A 20740-nucleotide genomic window follows, 5' to 3' on the forward strand; every position below is an offset into this window, starting at 1 on the left:
CCAAAGTAGTTTATTTAGCCCTGAATTTTCAAAGCCGTCTAATTCAAAATCACCTTAAATTAATTGCGTGAGTTACAAAATGCTTTGCTATCTATATTACTCCTAAGTATTACAGCTAGCACAGAGGTGCATTAGAATTCCCATTGGAGAAAAAAGTTCACGGCCATTCTTCATGAAATTAGTATGTTATATTTTGAGGAATACTGTTTACACCTATGCAACAAAAATTTACTGTAAAAGCGCTTGACTTACCCCTTCTCTTGATAACAGGGTGTATAATGTTGTGGAGAAAATGGGGTGTATAATGTTGTGGAGAAAATGGGGTAAGTATACTTGAAAATCTATAAGCGTATCATGTCACTAATTCTTCCAAGTTGTACATGACATCTGTGGGATTAAGTTTATTCGTTTTGATATCAATATGCTATATGTACATAAACTACATTCCACTTTCATTTCTGTACAGGTGATCCTACCACCGTCACACGGCCTAGCACTGTGTCCCTGGGAAATGATGGTAAAGTGATGAATGACCATTTATAACAGTTACAAGAATTGTATGAGCCATGGCAACCCTAAAGGCTATGTTTTTAAGCAAAAGCATGACTTAAAACTTTTGCATCACCAGATGCCATACCCCTAGGTGTCAAGTCTGGTCAAGTGGAGGAGAACCCATTGGGGGCCCAGGAAAACAGCTGGCAGCCAGGCAAGTGCAAATATAAGTGTTACGCACACGCCTAGTGGCAGGGTGAGAGGGAGGTAGATTCCTGTCTCAGGAGTAACTTTTAATTGTAAAATTTTTGTGGCACGGCGGCCTTGCACATGGTGGTGATTGGAGGAGAGTGGAACGGTGTCCTGATTGGGGCCCAGGTAATTAAGGGGAGGAGTTTATTGTTTTTAAACTCCTGGATGGCGGAAAGAAGGGGGGAACCTGAGAGTTGTCTCGAGAGAGTGTCACCATCAACGCGACCGGTTGACCCCCTGGGTTTCTGTTTCCCCACTTCTGCGGATCCATATTTATGTTGCACACGCCATGCTTAATGGCTGTTCATCAATCCACGTTTTTTTCGTTCTTGTGTTCTTGCGAACTCGTTTGACGTCATCTTTTATTTCCCAAGTACGGTTCCAATCCAAAGAACACAAGTCACCAAGAACGCCAAAAATACCCGGAAATGTTCCTGATCCGCCCCTTTTATCGAGGATGCATCGGATGGTGACTTGACCAGCCAGAACGCTTCTGATTTCCCAGAAGTCATTGCAAGATGTCAAGCGAGGCGGACAAACCTCACAACTGTAATTTTTTACTTTTCATATTTCAGCTAAACGATACGTGTAAATCAGCATCTGAATTAAAATGTGACGAGAAATAGGCAGTTCAGTCGCTGAAAATGTTCTTATTTTATTGATGAAACGGCTAATTTGTAAATTTGCTCCGACTTTTCGATAACCTAGCTAGCATTGCAGTGCAGCGCCTTCTACTCTTCTGGCAGTGAATTGTTTTCAGCACCCACAGCCTTCGGAGTACTATAAATTCAACGCATCCGTCCGTCCATCGGTGATGCGCCTTCCGTAATTACGGAACTGACCTGAGTTCTGATTCATATTAACAACATCCAAATAATGAACGTTGTCTTTTTTTTTGTTTGGGATGGTCGGCACATTTGTTACAATGGCTTATGTTATGTACGGAGCTTATGCTGTAATTTTTGAATTGGCCTATACCTCGGTTAGAAGGGGAGGGAGAGAAAGAGTGCATGTATCTTGCAAGTATCATGTCAATATTTCAACTCTACAGTACTACTTTATTGTAGTACAGTATGCTTTGCTCTAATTATTGATATGTCCCCTTCCTTGTTGATTTGAAAATTCTGAATATATCCACTGCATATTGCAATCCATTTCTCCTCGAGCTGGAGGTATTACTTCAAAAAGAATCACTTACATTGACAGGTACAGTATGCTACTTATACAGCAGTTTACAGTGGTACCCGCTATACAAATAAGCAATGCTTGACAGACTAACAACGGTAACTAAGGTGGGCGTGGCTTACGCGAAAGGTCAATTAACTGTGATATTGCTTATAATTGGTGCTCATTGCGCAATCATTACATTGCAACATTTACATAGAGGTTTCACAATGATCTGCGTTCTAAATTCTCAACAGTGCCAACAGGGCTAAGGGGGGACATATTTATTTCCTACAATTTGTTTTAAGATATACGTTTTGGGGAATATGCATGCTTTATTGGAAGTATGAGATAAGTAGGGGAGAAAGAAAGAAAGGCTTTTCCTTGGATAAATACAAACTGGGAGTGACATAGTTTGATAGCTGCAATTCATACCTGTCCATTTGGGTGTGACTCAATGTAAATTGACTTTATCTTTATCCAAGGAAAGGGAACATAACGTAACCCAGGCAAATTACATTAAAATAAGTAACTTGAATAAGTAAAAAATTAAAGTAAAGTAATAGGTTTAAGAATAGGCTTAAAAGGTCCTGTGACATTAATGTTCACTTTAGGAGGTTATTTAACATTAATATGAGTTCCCCTAGCCTGCCTTTGGTCCCCCAGTGTCTAGACATTTCAATAGGTGTAAACCAAGCCCTGGGTATTCTTCTCAGTCTTTGAGAAAATTAAAGCTGAAACCCCTTTCTCTGCTTTGCCCACACAGAGAATTTGGCCCACCACTGAGAAAATGAGCTACGACCGTGCGAGCATGATATTGGTTTTCCTCGAGACATCATGGCTTGCAAACGACCGAAGCATGGCAGTTAGCCCCGCCTCTTTCTTCCTCATAGCATTTAAATCTACAGACACAGAAACAGCACGTCCTGAGGAAAGCTCATTGTGGGACTGCTCGTAGTGGTTGTAATTCTGCACCAAGGCTGAATTTCGGGAAAGAAACTTCAGATACAGTATCAGGGGACCATTAGGCCTATATAAAAGCATCCAAAAACAGCGTGTCATGGGATCTTCCCTTCAGTCTAAATATGTGCGATGCCTATTGACGATAAGCCAGGAAAATGTGAGCGAAACAATTGAGACATGCTACTAGTGATGGGCATTCTGGTATGAGCCAGCTCATTTGACTCAGCTTCTTATAGTCATATAAGAAGACAGCAATAAATTATCAAGAGCAAACGGTGAAAAAAGTATATTAATCAGTGTTGGTTTCGTTTTACTGCAACTTTTTGTTTGAATGGAAACTTGAACGGAATTGGTAAGTTCTTTCAATGAAAATGTTTTGTTTAAAGATGTTGTAAAGCAAAATGTAATGTAATGTTGTAAAGCACATTCTATGATTTGCTTCTCAGTACATTCTATCCACGTGAAATTAGTTCCTGAAAGCATGTGCAAAGCGCGAAAACTTTGTCACACTGAAATGTGGAGTTAGACCGTTGAAACCGTTTCTCTCCCATTTTCAGCTCAGGTTTTGTATAGGCGGGGCAAAAACCCAACCTATCTACGTCACAGCGAACTATCTACGTCAGATCACAGACGGTTGCATTCTGTTACTCAGCTGGTACGATGCAAAGACAAAGTAATTAAAACACCCAGACTGCAGGTAGGTCTGTTCTGATACATATACATGCAATTGATTTAGCTAGCGTGGCTGTTGTTGCTAAATTCAATAAATTTGAGAGGGCGGAGCTTTAGCTCCTTCAGGCGACACGCCCCCCCAGTCTCAAGCAGAGAAGACTGCTGATTTTTTCACTATTTCAAAGTGTTATTTTTTTTTCATTCGAATTTGGATGGGTAGTTAACAACACATTCTTCTGTGGTGTGATGAACTTGAAACTCATTTTCAATTCCACTTTACAGCATCTTTAAGCCAAATTGTGCAATATAAAGAAAAGCAATGGAATGGCTGTATTATTTAATTGTTTTTGAAGACTATTTTGGAACCTCATTGAACACAGCTGAATATCTATCTGAATATGTTTCTTACAAAGAGTATGTGTTTGTTTTAATTTTTGGTTTAAGGGATATCCAAGTTAGTAAAACATTAAGATGAAACACGACGGCAAAACAAATTTATTCTGTAGTCTGTTTATTTATAACCTCATCCAGGGTTTTTCCTGGGTCAAAATGGGTCTTCGGTGCTCCCAAAAAATAAATAAATATATATTCTTTTTTTTTCTAATCAATGCATTTATTCCCAGGTGTTTTACATCCCCCCCCGCCCAATTTTGCACGGCCTGATTTCTGATACCGTGGCGGCAGAAATTTTGCCATAGAGGAAACACTGCACTATATATTATCATTCCAGGTTAAGAACACCAATGGAGGCTGCGTTTGAAATCATAAATCAAACTTTTGCCAGGATTTTGAGTGGAAATTTAATTTGCATTTGTACAGCTGTATTCGTGCACGTCGATGCTCACCTCACAGTTGCGTATTGATCAGACAAAAAGGCACGCTTATCAACTCGATTATGATTGATCAAAACAGAACGAGGGTGCGGCTGTAGCCTACTTGAAGGCAATTCCAGCGTTATGGATGTGACATTTGTACTCAAAATGACAAGAAAGATTTCTCAGTGAAACAAAACTTCTTACAATATTTAAATTAGTCATGCATATTCTGAAAGTACTCAATGGGTAGAAAAGCAGAGGATTTTTTTTTTGTGCAAAAAATATTTTTCAGACAATTTTTACAAGTATGGATGTGACGAGAAATGACAGTCATTTTCTGGAGACTATACTTTTTTCTGTAACTCTGTAAACCATTAAGTCTAATGTAGAAAGTTTGATATTGACATGATCATTGAGTCTTAGGTGAACATAAAAATAGCAATTTTTAAAACATGTAGTCTTTTATGCTGAATTTTATGAGGAAAAACCTGCGTTATGGATGTGACGTGTCTGAAATACACAGGGAATCTGTTGAGAAATCAAGAATCAAACTTTCACAGCGCTTTTCTCAACATCTAAAATAACTTGTGAATTAGTTTTGACATTAAGCAAACAATCTGAAATGTCACTGGAGATTTTCAAGATGGCCACCAAATTAGCATTGATAATGACATTTTGGGCCCTATTTTAACAATCTGAAACGCAAGTATCAAAAAGTGAAATGCAAGTGACTGTGGGCGGGACTCCGGCGCTGTTGCTATTATACCGGCGGGATAAATGACTCTGCACCTTTTTCAAATCTAAAATGGGTTGGTCTGAAGTAGCTACATTACTCATAGGTGTGGTTTGGGCGTAGCATGCAATAAACCAATCAGAGCAACATTTCACATTCCCTTTAAGAGCAGGCGCGCTTGTTATCTTGCGGATTGCTATTATAACGGAATTTGCCACAATTGTTAGAAATCAATTTCACATACAGAGAGACTCATGAAACTCTTCAATCATTGACATGGAAGAAATGTAACGTAGCTTGCAGGAAAAGGAGCCTGGCCTCGCCAGTAGTGCGCACGGGCCAAGCATGCACCCTTAAAATAGCATCTGAATAACGTGCCATTGACTTTAGACTAACTTTTTCCTGGTCTGTGGCGGAACCGTTTTTTGCAAACTGCAAAATAACACAAAGGAACGTTTGTGCCGGAACACGCCCCCTCTTTTCGCTGAACTGCCCTGGGAGCGCAAGTTCATTCCCTAATTTACCGACGTGCGTCTGTGAAGGTAAAAGTCCGCTTTCCGTTGAGTGCAAAATAGGAATGATACTTGCGTCAGTGTACAAAGTCAATTGCGCTGGGTACAAGAAAAGGACCCCTTATCTTTTTTTGGATGGAGTTGTTGCCAAATTACTATTATAAAAGTTCAGAATGGTCACCAATAATCTTTAGCTGTGAATACTCTCACACAGTCTTACAAATGATTTTGAGTAATGAACACAAACATTTTTTATATTTGTCTTTTTTGGAAAACCAGCATTTCGGATATGACGTTTGAACATCATGGATGTGACCTGTCTGGACCAGTCTTCTGCAAATTACATAAAACACCTACATGAATAGTGATTTTCAACATTAAAATATTAATTAAGCACTGAAATTAAAAACATTGAGTTACAAATAATCTTTGTGAAATACCCCCAAAACACAGTCAATGACCCCTTAAAGACATCTGTCTTAGACATCCGTCTTAGACAAGCTGTCAACTGTACCTCAGCTTCATCCGACAGGTAGCGCGAGCAAATTACAGAGCGCCGCCTTAAATGCATAAATCAATCGGGTCCCTCGAGCACTTTCGAGTTGCTTCTCTAGTAGGAAGTAAATATCACAAACATGGAGCGGGGATCGAGGTTATGGCAAAGACGGTTAAGGCAAGACAATTAGGCTACTCGAAATTCCAGTATCACTGGAGAAGATGTCGATCGTTGAAGATGTTTAGGCTATATCATGTTACCAATGATTCCGTTTCACTGAAACACGTCGATGAAAGGGGTTATAACAGCCGAAAACACGATTGTCAGCTTTGCCGTTTCATTTGAGAACATTTCCATTGTGTTGTGAACAGTGTATTGTAAAGATTTACATTGTGTAGCGTCCGTAACGTCACGTCCATAACACATCATTAAAGTTTTTAAAAGTAAATGGGGCAAGATTTGTTAATTAAACCAACCATTGGTATAAATAAGCTTTACACAGAAACTTTGGATGTTGTAGCATCGGCACCGTTTGATAGGCATAAACTACAAAACGTTAGAGACATGACTTGGCCATGGAACTCACTGACTCATAAACAAGAGGCTTAATGCATTTAAGGAGTTGTGCTTTTAACTTAAGCTGAGCATACACAAAGCTCTATCATTCCGAGTCCATTTACCCCGTTCTTGAAATGGTACAAAACGGCCATTTGACAAAAGTTTTTTTGCATGAGTGCACAACTTGTATATTATGTAAAAGAGTGCAATTGTCAATAAATTTAGATCAGAATGGTTACATGCAACAAAATATAGACCTAAGTGAACATTTTAACAACAGTTATATTTGTGTGGGCACAACTTTTTTTTCCATGGTAAGGGTGACCTTTGCTAGCCTGGCTGCCAGCCCAACTTCTCCACGCCCCCAAAAAAATTTGGTTGGGAAGTTGGGCCTGGAGGGTCTCGTATTGGGGACCAACTACAGAAAAACAGAATCTGGGCGAACCAATAGATTGGTTGCCAGGGCGGGCTTTATACGATGATGGACAGATGATCAACAGTAACGTAATCACCCACGACACAAGAGCTTAAGTTGAATTTGTTTTGAACAAACATGGCTACCGCTGGAGATATGGGATGTTATGATTCTGCCATCGAGTCTGTTTTAGAAGACATCGACAGCGCATTAATTTTGAAAGAGGAACAGAGAGACGCAATCAAGGCATTTGTCGATGGAAAATATGTTTTTGCCGTCCTTCCTACGGGAATCGGTAAAAGTTTAATTTATCAGCTGGCACCGATGGTTGCGAAGAAGATGGGACACAATGAAAACCAAGTGGCCATTGTGGTTTCTCCTTTTCTTTTGTGGAGTTGTAATCCTAAACGGAGAACTTGTTCGTATATGCATTGCCCTTTATTGTTTCGCTACCTACCCTTAAATAAATTTTACAACACCGGCAAAAATCGTTTGTATTCATTCTTCAAGCATACTTCAAGTCTGCTTGCAGTTTAGTCAGTAAAGATTTAGCTGCCTCTCAGTTTAGTTCTGTTGACAACAACTATGCGGCGCTTAACATACGTCACATACTCTGTTGCTCTGATTGGTTGTAGATCTATCCAATTGAGCGAAGAGGCATTTGTTTTCCAGGCTCGTTTGAAACACGCCTCGTAGTCAAAGCCCAACGGAGAGTTCTCAGACTCATATTCTGACTAGAATTATGAGTATGACAACGTAAGGCTAGACCTTTGCATGGAATTGCCCTTGAAACATACTCTGTTGAGAACATATTCGCTGACACGCATTGCACGCTGACTTTTTTTTGCCTTTGGCGCTCGGGATTTGTCACTGGCGCTCGGGAAAACAGCTTTGGCGCGCGCAAAATGTTCTCTATGCAGGAAAAACCCTGCAATCTTATTACTGCTCCCTTCGAATCTAGTCAATGGACCTTAGCAAACATTAACAATTATAGGTGCTACAAACAGAATAGGCTAACATGCTGAAATGCATCTTACCTTTTTAGCGGTGTACCCTCCTCCAACCGCTGAACCCAGCAGGATGTATCTGATCTTAAGCAGTCGAGCCGCCAGACGGGCTATCCAAAAGTTACGGTGCTGCTGATAGCGGCTGCCACCAGTGCCAGGGGGAGGTTTGGGAGGGCGCATGGGTAACCGGGACATGGAGGTGAAGTGGCGTGCCGCTGTGCAATGTGGAGGCCGCTGGGGGTTAGCATTAGTGGAGTACCGTTGGTGGATGGCACGAGACAGTGGGTGCAGCTTCTGCAACGGCACTCTGAACCTCACCCCCATGTTAGTGGAGATCAGGGACCTGCATGCCAAGCTGCAAGAAAACACATTTTGGAAAGGCTTTTGTCATGAAGAGTTGAAAAGTATTCAATTGATCTTATGTAACACATAAGCTAATCAGAAGTGAAACTTTTGAATAAATTGTTTATCCAAAACTGAATTAGACAACTAAGTTTCAAAAGCTTGCCACACGCTCAAAATATTTTATAAAAAACATTTATAAAATGTTTAAAGTGCTCCACTGAGCTGCCAAACTACAACATTTTAAGCAAAATAAAAATGTATTGGGCTATTACCTATATAAATTGGGCAAATGCAACGTCATAGCTGTACGTTGTGTTCCCATCTAATCCATTTTTCTTCATCAGAATAATTTTCTTAAATGTTGTGAATAGCACCTCTTCTTTTGCAATGTTATATGCAACGTTACATTTTAGTATAATCTCTGATTGTTTTGAGGACCTGATAGCAGCTGAAATGCAGCCGGGAGAGGGGCCACTTTAGTCACACACTTATCGCGGCATGAAGTGTGTATTTGTTTTTATATTGTGCTTTTTCAGCATTTCGATTCGAAACGTTGTTGATGCGCTTACAAATGCACCGTTCCCTGCCATGCTCTGGCCACATACAAAATATCCAGTGCATTACGTTCTCTTTCTTATTAAACCTTAACCAGGTAAAATGGTCTACCAGTTTTTCCGAAATGTATATGTTTTTCCGAAATGTATATATATTTTTTTCCTTTTTTAATTTGAGAATTTGAATGGCTGAAGTAGCTCCATCTCTGAGCTGTTGTCGGAGCATTGATCGGGGAGAGTGTGGGGGGAACAGGCCTGCCTACTTTTCTTAAAGAAAAAACTATGGGTCTATTTCTTTTCATTGTTCGTCGTCTTGTTTTTTCTTCCGTTTATTTTGCTGATGCTGATTGCCGTAACTGATTCTCTGGTGCTCAGGTTGTAATTTCAATCACAGAGCGAGGCCTACAGGAATATCTAGACCTCAGAGGCAAAGACCCGCCTCTGTCTCTGATTGTTTTAGACAACGATATGATCCAACCATGAGTGTGAGTTTTGTCAAAGGAGAACAAACGCTTTGTTTGTGGAGAGGCAGCGGATGCGAGGACGTTGGGTGCATTAGTGCGACCAAGGAAAATGTTTAGTCGCACCCTTACACATTTTGGTTGCATGTGCAACCAAATTGGTCGCACTCTAGAACCTTGTGTAATGATTAGGGCTGTCCCCACTCAGTCGACTAGTCGATTTTCTGGTTGATATGCTCTTGGTCGACTAAGATTTTTTTAGTCGAGCTGCTGCCTTTTTGTCCAGCCTCAGCCTTCTGAGTTTAGCTGTAAACCAGGGTTTGTCGTTGTTGTAGCTCACCCTGGTGCATGTTGGTATACAGCAGTCCTCACAGAAGCTGATGTATGATGTCACAGCCTCCGTGAGCTCATCCAGACTATTGGTAGCAGTCATGAACATGTCCCAGTCAGTACAGTCCAAGCACGCCCGCAGTTCCTCCATAGCCTCACTGGTCCACTGTTTCGATGTCCTCACAGCAGGCTTACAGCGCTTAAGCTTCTGCCTGTATGCAGGAATCAGGTGGACCACGGCGTGGTCCGAGTGACCCAGTACTGCTCGGGGAACCGCATGGTATGCTTTACTGATAGTAGAGTAGCAGTGATACAAAGTGTTCTCTTCACTGGTAGGGCATTTGATGAATTGTCTGTATTTGGGGAGTTCTTGAGTGAGATTGCCTTCATGCTCCACGCACAATATCTGGTTTGCGAGTACACGTTGAGCCTCGTTGGTGTTATTAGTAAAAATGGCAAAGGAATCTGTGGTTTGGCAGCATTTCATTAAAGTACATTTACATTGACAAAGTACCGGGTGACTTGAAAAACTTTGAATGCAAACTGACAACAATAGTTTATTTTTCATAGTTCGACGTCGAATATGATGTAGCCTACCACCTGTAAAATATAAGTTGGCCTATAGCCCTACTTCGCTCATGCCAACGTGCTGGGTTAAAAAATGAATATGCCTATTAAAGAATAAAATCCAAATCGAATGACATTATCTTCTCCGGCCAAGACAATATCCTTCTCTGTTGCACCGTTCCCCACTCAGCTTCTAAGTAAGTTCGCATGCTGCAAGTTTTCAGGCAGTGATAAGTGCGCTCTGATGATTTGCATGTTAAACAAACAATATATTTAATTGGTAGTACATCGTAAGAGATACAAAATACCATCGACATTTGGTTACAACAGGACTGGTGATACAAGTCTTATTACTAGTAGGCTATTTGCGGCTGAATCTGCAATGTCCAGCAGCCATTGAGTCAGATAGCGAAAATGTTTGTGCATTTAAACAAAAAAAAGTCGGGGACAGCCCTAGTAATGATGAGTGCTTGTGTTGGATAAATGCGATTGCAAGCTACTGTAGCTGACCAGCATCTACAGTAGCTTGCAATGCCATTGTGATAACAGGTAAGATTGTACCTCAGAAAGTGTGAAAAATCATGCAATGAAAGATTTGTGGTGAGCTTATCATAAAACAGTGGCTCTGCAATATCAACGAGTGCTCAGAGGCAGCAAGAGGAGGCGTATGACAAGTTAGGATATTTCTAATTACCGTTGTATCAAGTAATAATTTAATTACACAAATATTGCGTGTTACGTGGTGTTCGTGAGATGTGCTTTGTCAAGTGCAGCACCCGAGAGCACAGAGAGCAAGTGAGGGAGGAAGTACTTTTATCACCCAAATAAAAGTACCCCCCCAAAAAATCCTCAAAATCTAATAAAAGTACCCCCCAAATCAGAAAATTGCCAAATCAGCACGCAAACTGTGTCCATATGCTATCAAAATGTGTTCCTACCAGTGTAAGTGCGCATCTTTTACTGTCACTTGCAATCAGGAATAGAAATGGGCAGCAAATATACCATTGCTAGGAAAAATTTCAACACTTGTAGTTTGGAAATACATAATCATTGTTACAAAATGTTTAAAAAGAGGCTGTCCGGTTACAAATATATGGTAGTACTTTTCCTCGAAGACTTAGTCAACATGACTGCAACATAACATGAAAACCACTGGAAATACAGCTATTACCAAGTAAAAAAAAGAGTCTGTCTAGTTAGTTACAAACATACATGTTCTAGTACTATCACTTTTCCTAAAACAGCTTACAGTCAATGTGACAACCACTACCAAATAAAGCATTGCTAGGAAAATACTTTAATGCCTGTAGCATGGAAATACAGTTACAAAGCTGTCAAATAAGAAACATGCCATGACTACTGGTATACCACAACAAACGTATAGACACGACTGCCGCGCAGCACAATTGCAGGTAATGTGATATTTCTAATGACATCATCTCGCAGCACCTCATATTCCGCGTCTTGTGCGGCATACAATCCTGAACTGAACAGTACTAGTTACACCTGTTACACCAAGCTAAACTAGTTGACATGCCTACAGTTTAGGTGTTTTCTATGGAAGCAAATCGTGACCAAAATTCAAATGAAAATGCATTTCCAGAAATGCATTTTCATTTTAAGAATGTGGCTGCATTATTTGACTCATAAATGAAATTAGTAATCAATCATCCTATTTGCATTTTAATTTTCTTCCTTAAGACTGCTCATTCTTTCACTTAATTAAAATGAAAACGAAAAAGACATTTGAAATTTAATTTTCAAAATATGCCCCAGCAAATAGATACCAAAATTCAATTTGAAATGTAAAATTTGAAAATTAAAATGCATTTCCAGAAATGCATTTTCATTTTAAGAACGTGGCTGCAAAATCGTGACCACAATTCAAATTCAAATGCATTACCAAAAATGCATTTTCATTTTCAAGAACGTGGCTGCAAAATCATGACCACAATTCAAATTCAAATGCATTACCAGAAATGCATTTTCATTTTCAGAACGTGGCTGCAAAATCGTGACCACAATTCAAATTCAAATGCATTTCCAGAAATGCATTTTCATTTTAAGAATGTGGCTGCATTATTTGACACATAAATAAAATTAGTAATCAATCATCCTATTTGCATTTGCATTTTCTTCCTCAAGACTGCACATGTTATGCCATAATCAAAAAAAAAAACAGAGCGGACATTGCATTTTCATTTTCATGTTCTGCCCGCAAAGAACTGCCCATAATTCGAAAACGAAAATGCATTCTGAGCGGCGCAGTAGCCGCTCTTCTTCAGCTCCCTGCTGACCGAGCTACCCATCTTGTTCGGTAGGGGGCGGTGTGCACATACGCATTGCATTACATGGCAAATGTGCCGGGAAATTGATTGAATTGCCGGGTCTTTAGAGGACGCATCACAGATCATGGCGCTCCCTCAAATTGTGCAGACACTGAGCTGGTAGAAACGGATAATATATCTGAGTCTGATGCCCGTGACCGAGTAGAACAAGTCACAGAGAGCTTGGCTGCATACTCTGCCGTCACAGACGTACACATTAATGAGGTTGCCATAGTAAACCTCTCTTCAGTCCTGGAACGGCTGGATGCTGTGGAGCCTCAAATGGGACGGGGACGACCAACCATCCACATCCCGTTCGAGTCCATCGAAAACTATTTATTAAATGGTCTACTTTTCCCTGTGAAAGCAAGCTGTTTCACCTTTGGCCTAGTTCAGACAAAATCTGAATTTCCGCAATCTGAATTTGAATTTCCGCAATCTGAATTTCAAGAATCTGAATTCCTGCAATCTGAATTTTAGAATTTTTTATTTTTGGATCAAAATAATTCAGTTTTATTAAATTTGGCATACAAATAATTCAGATATTATTTATTCAACAGCAAGATATTTCAGTTTTATGAAATTCGACACACAAATATTTCAGATCTTTCATATTCAAATTCAGATACTTTTGTCAGCTTTCTAGCTCCATAAATCCGTTGCTTTCCATCCTCCGACGGATTTGGCTGTAAAACGCTAGCTTTTCAACAAAGCCACCCGAGTGACGTAGGACTGGGGACCGACCTTTTTGGCTCTGGTCTGTATCTTTGTCACGCCCCAAAATCTACATCCAGACCAGCCCAAGGTAGCATCTATCTCCGATACTAGTTTAGCTGCGCGCTGCTCTGTGTAGGCTACTTATAAGGAATTACAAAGAAGAACGTTTTGAATTATAACAAGGATATAAAAAATGGACCACGGTCCTAAATGCTGTGTTCCAGGCTGTACAGGGAAGGCTATCACTCAGTATTCGCAAAGACCCAAACATTCGACAGGCATGGCTGCTGTTTGTCTATGAGAAGATCCCGGCGAAGTTCGACACTCAATCATTAATTTGCTCTGAACATTTCACCCAAGACAGTTTTGACAACCTTGGACAATTTCAAGCAGGATTTGCTAGGAAGCTGAACCTGGAAAGAGGTGCTGTTCCGACCGTATGCTCATTGCAACCGCAAGCTGTAAGGACAGTATGATGTTGTGCTAACAGTTATTAGCAATGCTAACATGTCCTGTATAAAGCATAGGTAGAATGCTAAATACGTTTCTACACACATCAAATGACTCTAGCTAGACTAGCTGTAGTCGGCATTAGAAGGGAAGCTTCCAGAAAAAAAACAGAAATTGAACAGCAGTCTGGCTTATTGCTAACGCCTGTGAAGATAATCTATTTGAAAGAACTGGAGAAAGGCAGGTGCTAGATACAGGATACGTTAGCATTGCTAGTAACACCTAGACTGTAAGCATGTAAACTAGTTTAGCTTGCTAACGCAAGAGTATAGGTAGAATGTGTGATAATTTAGCCTAGTTTATTGGCAATGGGGCTAACGTTGTTTCATGTTCCTAACTGTATTTCATTCAAATAAATAACCCGTGTTATGTAAATGTACAATTCACGATGCATGTTTGTCCAGATCTTTGTCAGGTTATTTTTCAGCAAGATATCTAGAGGTAGCTAACTGAAGCCAAGATTAATCACAATATGGTTTGGTTGCTAAGCTGTAGCTTAACGTTCTACCCGCCTAAGTCAATCCAGTTTGCTTCAACAACAGAAGTGGAAACAAGTAATGTTATCATTTCAAATGTTATGTAGTCAATCTGTTGAAAACAGTGTTGTGTAGACACAATAGATTTATTTGCACGTTTTTATTTCAAGTCTCCACCTTCGGTGTTTCATTGAGTGCTGCTGTTGGCCGTGTTGCGTTCTTGCTCCCCAGCTTCACTCGTTGAAAACCAACCAATCAGCGCGCAGCTCATCTAAATATTAATGAGCACGCCATAAAAGGAGAAAAGCTAGTGTTTTTACCCGGGAACATTTCAGAGGATCTCTCAGGGGGCATAGAACAGCACCCGGGCCATTTTCAACCCAACCAATGTTACATACCCTATTTGGAGACCTAAAGGAACAGTGTGAAATACCCCAAAAACCCAGTCAATCGCCCCTTTAAGATTAGCGAGACTTAAGATATAAGTCTCGTTAATATGTCTATAAGATTAGTGATTTTCTACCATTTTATTTGAAACTTAATTGAAAAAGTAAAGGCTGTGGAAGTATACCAGACATTGTTAAGATACTCTACTCTACTACTCACTACTGGTGTCTATTTGAGGTTTTATATTCCAAAAAATATTATACAAGTCTGTTTTTCAAAATGGTATGGGTCGTTTTCACCCGGCCCCTAACGCGATGCTGCAAAGAAGCGTCTTCCGAATGTGAGACGAATGTCGGATATGAAACCAACTTCACCTCGGTCAATTAACACACTGTTTCGATGTATTTAGTGTGAAATGCTCCCACACCTTGGATGACTTGGGTCGTACCGATTTCTCTGCCTCCGACATGTTTCAGAACAACGTTACTCAACAACGTCTCTCGGATGGCCTTTCCTCTACCTCCGCTGCGGTCCGCGCTCAGCTAAACTTTTTAATACTCAAACATCTCCGCGACATATTGAGTGGCGTAATAATCACGCGACACAACGAATCGATAATGAAATTTGATGCCAACGCTTTCAATAACCAATTTAATCGATTTGTTGTTGCAGCCCGATTTAAATCAAATCCCTGGTGCACAAACATACATCGATTGTCTAATAAAATTACTAAATTCTATTGAATTGCCTGCCAACCGCCTTTAAACTAAACAAAGAATGTAATTTGCCGGACGCTCTACTATGCTTCATTTCTCATTTTGTTGCTTGCTAGGATGGTTGAACGTACAAAACTAGTGGTTACAGGCTTGGCAACATTTTAATCGTTGACAATAATAAGCCAATTCAGGGCTCTTTTTGTTTTTTTGTGATGTTGCGATCGCACCAATTCACGCGAATACGATTCCCCGCAAATTCAGCGCAACGTTGCAATTTTAACCAATCACCGCAATTTTCCTGCAACTTTGACCAATTATCGTCGTCTCCCACAACTCTCTCCAGTAGGGGTTAAATCCAGTGTTGCGCCTGAACGCGCTCATTGAACTTAAGTTCATGAACTCGTTCATAATTTTGGTGAACGTGAACTGAACGTACTGTATTACTGTATTACAACTGTATTTTAGCTAAAAGTTCGTCTCTTGGGCAGAGCGGAAGGATCAGCAGTTAGATAACCAATTCAAACTGGTCAAGGAGGAGCTAGCCAGTGAGTCATTTTCGTTTTCAGGGTACTCAGGGTATTCTTTTGTTTGACGGTAATTGGGGGCGTTGTATCTGTGCATTAGCATATTTAAGGCGGTTAGCACTACAGAGGCAGCCTCGTCTGCCAGCCTCATCGCACGAAGACTCAGTCGAACAAAGACAAAGGAGTCTACCTGCGGAGTCCACCGAGGAAGGCCGACGGGGCCGGATCACCTCTTCTGATAAGTATCAACCTATTCATATTCATAATTAAATTATATTCTACCTTGAACGTATTCATAGCTAGCATGTGTTTCTTTAGCATTCCTGTTCATTACACTACCCGTAGACATGTCACAAAGTATATTCGGTCAACTTCTAACCTTCACTACCTATCCAGATCTTCCCCACCTGCCCTCTCTCTTTCTTTAGGGCTCTGGAACTGCCAGTCTGCTGTGAACAAGGCAGACTTCATCCCGGCGTTTGCATCCCATGCTTCTCTTCATGCCCTTGCGCTGACAGAGACCCGCCCAGAGAACACTGCAACTCCAGCTGCTCTCTCCGTCAACCACTCCTTCACTCACTCACCCCACTCAACCGGGCGGGGGGTGGGACAGGTTTACTTCTTTCCCCACATATTAAATACACATCCACACCACTCTCTGTTACTGCCAAATCGTTTGAACACCATTATGTGATGCTAACTGATCCTATCAAAGCATGCTTAATTGTTCTTTATCGCCCACCAGGACCACTAGCCGACTTTGTGGAGGAGCTGGACATGCTCCTCAGCGTCCTCCCGGATGATGGAACCCCCCTGATAGTCCTCGGGGACTTCAACATCCACCTCCAAGGAACGCAGGCTGTCGACTTCTTGTCTCTCCTGACCTCCTTCGACCTGACGCTGCTGAGCACACCGGCGACCCACAAGGCAGGCAAACAGCTAGACCTCGTCCTGACACGTAACTGTATCACTGACTTAACCTCTGTAACCCCGATGCACATTTCAGATCACTACTTTATCAAATTCTCTGTCTCTCTCCCTCCAACCTCCCCTCGTAACTTTCCGGCGCAACCTCCGCTCCCTATCCCCCTCCCATTTCTCCTCTCTTTTAACATCCTCCCTCCCTCCCATTGACGAATTCTCGTCCCACCCCACTAACACTGCCACCGACACCTTGTTAACCACTTTAACTGCATCACTTGACTCTCTCTGTCCCCTGTCAACAAAGCCTGCACGATCTTCTCCCTCCTGCCCGTGGCTTACGGATGTTTTTCATGAAGAACGGTCCACCCTTCGAGCAACTGAGAGGAGATGGCGCAAGTACAAAGACGGTCTGGACCTTGATAAGTATCACTCCCTCCTTAAATCCTACTCTTCTCACATAACTGGTGCTAAAACCCTCTACTTTCTTAACAAAATTAACTCTGCTTCAAACCCCCACAAACTTTTCTCTACCTTCTCCACCCTTCTTAACCCACCTCCCCCACCCCCTCCCTCCACCCTGACAGCAGACGACTTCTCCTCCTTCTTTGAGAAAAAAGTCGCAGACATTAGCAGTCGGTTCCCTAAACCCACCTTTCCTACCCTCTCACCCTCCATGACTGACCCAATTAAATGTCTAAACTCTTTCTCTCCCCTGTCCGAGGCAGAGCTCTCTGACCTCATTCTCTCTCATCGCCCCACCTCCTGTCCCCTTGATCCTGTCCCCTCCCCTCTCTTTCAAACCATCTCCCCATCTATCATAACTTTTCTGCTCCATGTTCTAAACTCCTCTCTTACCTCTGGCACCTTCCCCTCTGCCTTCAAACAGGCCAGAGTTACCCCTCTACTCAAAAAACCCTCCCTTAACCCTTCCGTCCTCCAGAACTACAGACCGGTATCACAGTTACCCTTCTTCTCTAAAACAATTGAACGTGCTGTATCTAACCAACTGTCTAACTTTCTTTCTCAGAACAACCTGCTTGACCCCAACCAATCGGGCTTCAAGACCGGCCACTCCACAGAGACTGCCCTCCTTTCAGTCACCACTGCCCTCCAGTCTGCCAGAGCGGCTTCAAGGTCATCCGTCATCATTCTGCTGGACCTTTCTGCAGCGTTTGATACGGTTAACCACCAGATCCTGCTCTCCAGACTCTCTGAGATGGGGATCACTGGCACTGCACTCCAGTGGATCTCATCCTACCTGTCGGGAAGATCATACCAGGTCTCCTGGGGAGGCAAAGTGTCAGACCCTCGCCAGCTCTCCACTGGTGTCCCACAGGGCTCCGCCTTTGGACCCCTCCTCTTCTCTCTGTACACCACCTCACTTGGACCAATCATCACCTCCCATGGCTTCTCCTACCACTGCTACGCTGACGACACGCAGCTGTACCTGTCGTTCCCCCCGACCGATCCGGGGATCTCAGCTAGGATTGAGGCCTGCCTCGCAGACATCTCCGCATGGATGACCGAGCACCACCTCCAGCTGAACCTTGCCAAAACGGAACTTCTCATCATCCCGGCCAAACCCTCCATCTCCCACGACCTCTCAATCACCCTGGGATCTGCGACGGTGACCCCCTCATCCTCTGCCAGGAACCTTGGGGTTACCATGGATGACGAGCTCTCCCTCACGGCCCACATTGCTGCGGTCTCCCAGTCGTGTAGATTCACCCTCTACAACATCCGGAAGATCAGGAAATACCTGTCTGAGCACTCCACCCAGCTGCTTGTCCAAGCAATGGTCCTCTCCAAGTTGGACTACTGCGACTCGCTGCTCGCCGGTCTCCCAGCATGCGCAACCCGCCCTCTTCAGAGGATTCAGAACGCAGCGGCCCGCCTGGTCTACAATCTACCCAGACGCTCCCACGTTACCCCGCTCCTCATCTCCCTCCACTGGCTACCCATAACGGCCCGCATCAGATTCAAGACCCTGGCACTGACCTTCCGAGCAGTGAACGGGACTGCACCCGACTACATCAAGTCTCTCCTGCAGCCTTACACCCCCACCCGCCACCTATGGTCCTCTTCAGACAACCGCCTGGTGGTCCCACCGCTCAAGACCGCCCGGTCCCAACACAAGCTCTTCTCCTGCCTGGCCCCCCAGTGGTGGAATCACCTCCCCACCTCCATCAGAGACACAGACTGTCTCTCCACCTTCAAGAGAAGGCTCAAGACGCACTTGTTCCGGGAGTACAACGGTCCTTAGGAATGGTTTGTTGAACCCAACGCTAGTTTCCTCAAGGATCACAATGACTCTTGCTTAGACTGTTGCTCTTGTTGGTTAGTGGTAGCTGATTTAAACTGTTGTATTATATTTAATCCTATTTTTATTGCTTTCCTACAGGTACACTTGCACTTAGAGATTCATGTTGTGTATTGACAGTTGCTTAACTACATGCTCTTATGGTTTCTTCCCTTTAGCACTTATTTTTGGTTGTTCACAATGTGTACTTCTGTTTTTGGCTACCTGCAATGCTTTGGGGCTATCTTGTTGTTATTATCAGTGACCTCTGCACTTTGTAAAGCTCCCTCTTGGAAGTCGCTTTGGATAAAAGCGTCTGCTAAATGAATAAATGTAATGTAAATGTATTACTGCCTGATGAACGATACTGTGAACGCGTTCATTCTGGTGTCTGTGAACTCTTTCACTTTTAAATTTCGTTCAATAAGGTGCCAGATTTCTAGAGACTTCCAGGTGAAAACCACACCGTTAACAGTCCTGTATCCAGGATTGCCCAACCAGTCAATCGCTGCGTGTGCAATGCGAATTCAATCCTGGTTGGATAAGGATTAAAAATTGGATATGAATATGAAATCTGACAGTTTCAGCGTTAAACTAATAAAATAATTGCCGTCTGTGGTTCTGTATGGGCTGTGGAAATAATTTAGAAAAATTATAGATCGCAACATATTGAAAAAAAATAACTGAACTAGTAAATTTTTTGGAGCTGTGAACTTAACGTTCAAAACCTTGAACTATGAACTGAACCAGTTCATGCAGAAAGTGAACTTTCCCAACACTGGTTAAATCTTTAACTGGCAGGAGGTGGGACATGCCAGTGAGCCGCCAATCAGCAGCATCAACCGTTGACAGCCAATTGCACGAACGAATACTGAGCGAGAAGTGTCCTCTCACTCTCTCCCTTCCGCCTTACTTCCGTATTGAGTTCGAGTTGGACTTTTTTGTAGACTTGAATTTTGTTGATCCATAGGTATCTGTTTCATGTTGTGTATTTTGCTACATTTTTGTAGTCCTGGTTGTCTTTTGTTTGGCATGTTGGTAAGGTTATTTAGGGGACCATTTCTCAGTGGTTTTATTTTTTAATGAATGTTTGTTTATTAGTTACTTATTTTTCAACAAATAACTCAATTAAAATTACAAAGAGGGAAATTTGCGGCTTTTTATCACAACTTTCACTTGCTCCCGCAGTTTCATAGCAAAAAACACCTAAAAAACACTGCATCTTTCATTGCAACTTTTCGGTATATCTCCCGCGAAATCAGCAATTTTAGCCCGCAACTATCACAAAAAAGGCCTGCGAAATCCTGGGGGGACTGCAGGGCTCTAGAGTGCGACCAATTTGGTCTCATATGCGACCAAAATGTGTACGGGTGCAACTAGAAATGTTCCTAGGTCGCACCGGTACACCTAACCTCCTCGCATCCGCTGCCTCTCCAGGAACTAAGCGTTTGTTTCTTCTTTGACGGAACTCACACTCATGGTTGGATCATATCGTGGTCTAAACTATTCAGAGACAGAAATAGG

General features: G+C 42.2%; 1 protein-coding gene across 5 annotated transcripts in view; it reads right to left on the reverse strand.

The window, feature by feature from the left end:
* Positions 1-20740, reverse strand: part of opa1 (OPA1 mitochondrial dynamin like GTPase) — a 134210-nt gene that overhangs the window by 88589 nt on the left and 24881 nt on the right. For all 5 annotated transcript variants that reach the window (XM_047049950.1, XM_047049948.1, XM_047049949.1 and 2 more), the window contains exon 2: positions 8110-8434. In XM_047049950.1, the coding sequence (XP_046905906.1) occupies positions 8110-8434 (325 nt within the window). The remainder of the gene's footprint in view (positions 1-8109; positions 8435-20740) is intronic.

This window comes from Hypomesus transpacificus, chromosome 26, assembly GCF_021917145.1.
Source record: "Hypomesus transpacificus isolate Combined female chromosome 26, fHypTra1, whole genome shotgun sequence".
NCBI classification, from domain to species: Eukaryota; Metazoa; Chordata; class Actinopteri; order Osmeriformes; family Osmeridae; genus Hypomesus; species Hypomesus transpacificus.